Consider the following 3865-nt stretch of genomic DNA (forward strand, 5'->3'; position numbering starts at 1 on the left):
CAACGGAACGCTCCCCAGCCCCGGCTCCGCGGGAGAGTCCTGCACTCCCTTCGTTGGGCCGCCCTCCTCCCCAACGGTTAGAAAACACCCGACTTACTTTACATTTTATTTAAAATCTCAACACTCGATCATTTATTTCGTTTTTGCAACCAAACAAGTAATAAATATTATTTAGCACTTTTTTTTTTCTTTTTACAAAAATAAAACAGATGATACACTCTCTGCAAGGGACAGCGGTCAGAGGAAGGATGTTACGCGGCAGGCGCTGTGAAGCCCAGACTGCGACGCTGGGCGCGCCGAGCCGGTTTGCAAGGACGCTGGAGGCACGTGGAAAAGTTTGTCATTTGTGTTAAAGGTGGCAAAAAACAAAACAAAACAAAACAAAACAATACAAAAACCAGAAACAAACAAAGAAAATAACAATAGAGGGGGAACCCGGCTTTGACTCCGGAGGGGCTGGCAGTCACGTGAGCAAACAGCTTAGCAGCACGCACTTACCTCATTATTGATCCTATATTTACACACCCAAGAAAGAAAAAAATTACACAAGCCAACATAAGTCCCAAAAAACCCAGACTGTATTCACAGCACATGCCTTTGAGTTCTGTCAAACCCTCAGGTATCCGAATGACTGCCGCCCATCCGGTAATAAACCAAATCACTTTGTGCTTAGTGACGGAAAGAACTGGAAGGAGGGAGAGTCTATTTTAAAATAACTAAAAAAAAAAAAACCCAAAACAAAAAACAAACAAACAAACAAAACCGCTCCCAGAGTCGACAGTTTTAGATTATTCCAATCCACAAGTGGTTCTATTCTGACTTTCTATAAAGCTTGCTCGCACTGTTGAAAAGGGAACAGAGACAGATTTATTAGAAAACCACAAACCCCCAAACCAACAGGAGTGACAGGGAGGACCGGCAATAGTTCTCGGACCAGTGTGGCTTTACCCAGATTGGACGCGACCCTAAGTGCTTCTGGTACCGAACGCCAGCTTCCAGCTAACTCGTAGCCCTTGGCCCTGGGCCAGCGACGACCCTGGAGGCCGAGGCCCGACCGCCGCTGGTAGAGCTCACCTTCCCCCTCAGTCTCCACCCGCCGAGAAAGGAGGAAGGCGAGGCCGTCGCCCACGCCGTCCTCGCTCCCCTCGATCCCCTGTGTAACGCAGTACTGCCCGGGCCGAGTTGAGGCCCTGTTCGCGAGGAAACCGCCGTTCTTGGGAATGGTGTGGGTGGGTCGGGGTGTCGAGGGACGGGTGCACCTAGCAGTGCCTTCTTATAAGACGCTGTCTATCGAGCAGCGCTGCTTAAAGCCAGAGAGGGGGGCTGAGCTAGGTCCCAGAAAGAACGCCCCTCTCCCTCCCCACTGTTCGGTGCGCCCCACCTCCCCACCACGTTGCTTCGGTTCCCCAGCGCGGGTGTCCTCCCCATTGCCCCTACCCCCACCCCCAGCCCCAGCCCCAGCCCAAGGTCCCGCGCTCCTCCGAGCTGAGCTCCCGGGCCCCCGGCGCCGCCAGTCCTTGCTTGCCCGCAGCCTCCGGGTCCCTCTGCTCGCCAGATCGCGCCGGCGCCGGCCCGCTCACTTGGCGTCGGAGGTGAGGCGCGGCAGGCTGCCGGCTCCCATGGCCGACACGTGGTGATGCGGCGGCGGCACCTGGCACATGCTGCAGGGACAGGGCATGCCGCCCCAGTGCTGGAAGCCGCCGCTGCCCCCGCTGCCGCCGCCCCCGCCCCCCAGCGGGGCCGCCGCCGCCGCCGCCGCCGGGGACTTGAGAAGGCCGTGCGGGGGCCGGATGGAGCCGACCGACGACAGGCCGGAGCCAGGCAGGGAGGCACTGGACACGGCGGCCGCGGCGGCGGCGGCGGCGGCGGCGGCCGCGGCGGGAGGCAGAATGGGGTGGTGAACTGCGGGGTGGTGTGCTGCGTGCGCGGCGGCCGCGGGGTGCGCCGTGGCGGCGGGCAGAGGCGCCGAGTGAGCCAGGCCACCGCAGGCGGACGGGTGGAAGCCGGCGTGGTGGCCGCCGTAGATCTCGCTCACCAGTCGCTTCATCTCCTCCAGCGAGTTGGTGAGCATGAGGATGTAGTTGCGCGCCAGCAGCAGCGTGGCGATCTTGGAGAGCTTGCGCACCGACGGGCCGTGCGCGTAAGGCATGACCTCGCGCAGCCCGTCCATGGCGATGTTGAGGTCGTGCATGCGCTTGCGCTCGCGGCTGTTGATCTTGAGGCGTAGCTGCTGCAGCTCGGGCTCTGTCATCTGCTTCTTGTCCTTCTTGGTGGACGACGCGGCCGCTGAGGAAGTGGACGACGAAGTGCTGGACGAGGATGACTTGAAGCCGCCGCCGCCCAGCTTGTCCCCGGGGTGCGCGCCCGCCGCGCCCATGGCGCCGCGCAGCTCTGCGCTCAGCTCCGGCGGGCAGTCGCTCGGCGTGGACGAGGACACTGTGCCGCCCGTGAAGCCGCTGCCTCCGCTGCCTTTGCTCCGGGCCGGCAGAAAAAGGTCATCGGGCTCTGGCGACGACGGGCGACTGGACACCAGGCTGGCGTCCGAGTCCATGGCCCTGAAAGGTAGTCGCAGCTTTCGCAGGGTCTGCCCTCCCTTCCCCGGCCCTCGGAGCTTTAAGCACGCCTCCTGCGAAGGGGAGAAGAAACAGGAGAGAGAGAGAGAGAGAGAGAGAGATGGAAACCGAGCGTGAGGCACTCAGAAAGAGCGAGAAGCTGCTCCCGCCTGCACCGCGGAGCGCGGTCCGGGCGCGGGTGACCGATCGCTCCGTGTCCACATCGCGGTGTCTGGCCTTGCTTCCAGCGGCACACAGGTGCGCGCGAAGTAATCCCCCCTCCCTCCCACCCCATCCTCTGCTCTCATCCACAGGTTGTTTTATTCCAGGGAGCACTGGATGCCCCTCAGTGAGGGGGTCATTCTGGAGGCTTTATGCCTTCAATTAGGAACAGGGAGCCTGAACCCCAGGACTGAAATGGCAAGCGAGGATATTTTTTCTTTGGGATGGTGGAGATCTAAATAGAGAAGTATTTATTTGGTTTCTCAAACGCATGGACTTTATCTCCATCGACACCGCGCAACAAACATACAGAGGCACACAGCGCCCGAGAGCCTTGATAACATGGGGGGCGTCCGGGGGACCGCGGGGAGCTTGCCAGCTGACCGGGACTTGGCCATAAGGAACTGTGGTCGCCCCGACTTCTCGCATTTGGGCGAAGGGGATGCTGCGATGAGTGTGGGGAGAGTCAGAGCAGCGAAGCCACTCGGGAGAACTGGCGGGCAGGGGCGGGATCCAACGGATCCAACGGGCCCTCTCCAACGGAGCTTCCTGGGTCGCAGGCGAGTTGAGGGGCGTCTGTCCCTAGGATATTGGCTGGGGCTGCTGGGGGGCGGGGACACTTACTGTGGATGCAATGAGAGGAGTTCGTTCCCCAAAGTCGCAGCGGAGAACCGGACTCCGGGCGCTGAGGTCGCGTTGGTCTATAATAAGCATCCGCACCTTTCGGGGCTCGGCCGGTTTTTATAGCCCGGTGGCGGCGACGACCGTGGCGGCGGTGGCCGAGGCGGGGGCGGGGAACAATGTGCGGGTCCTGGAGGGGCAGCCGCGCCAATGAGCTGGGCCCGCCCGGGGGGCTGGGAAGCTGATGTCATCCGGGCTAATTCCGCTCAATGAAACTCGCCGGGTCCGCACACGCCTCCTCCCCGAGCACAGCCAATGGGCGTCGGCGGCCGGGAGATTCTTGGGGAGGGACTGGAGGACCAACCCGCGGAAGGGGTGTGAGAGGCGAGGGGGAGGAGAAGGGCGGGCTTGCCGGGGAAGTACCGAGGGCAGAATAGAATGCGGTTAAGATAGGGGCACAGAGACGGAGC

The 3865-nt window shown here is 61.2% G+C and overlaps 1 protein-coding gene across 1 annotated transcript; it reads right to left on the minus strand.

Annotated features, from left to right (window-relative positions):
• Positions 1 to 1291: 1291 nt before the first annotated feature.
• On the minus strand, positions 1292 to 3572 carry OLIG2 (oligodendrocyte transcription factor 2). Its single transcript, XM_032865553.1, has 2 exons — positions 3399 to 3572; positions 1292 to 2626 (listed from the first exon to the last, which is right to left on the minus strand). The coding sequence occupies exons 1-2, from the start codon at positions 3486 to 3488 to the stop codon at positions 1577 to 1579; spliced, it is 1140 nt and encodes a 379-aa protein (XP_032721444.1). The 5' UTR covers positions 3489 to 3572; the 3' UTR covers positions 1292 to 1576.
• Positions 3573 to 3865: the final 293 nt, after the last annotated feature.

This window comes from Lontra canadensis, unplaced genomic scaffold (assembly GCF_010015895.1).
Source record: "Lontra canadensis isolate GAN:19392208 unplaced genomic scaffold, GSC_riverotter_1.0 scaffold29, whole genome shotgun sequence".
In the NCBI taxonomy this organism is placed as follows: Eukaryota; Metazoa; Chordata; class Mammalia; order Carnivora; family Mustelidae; genus Lontra; species Lontra canadensis.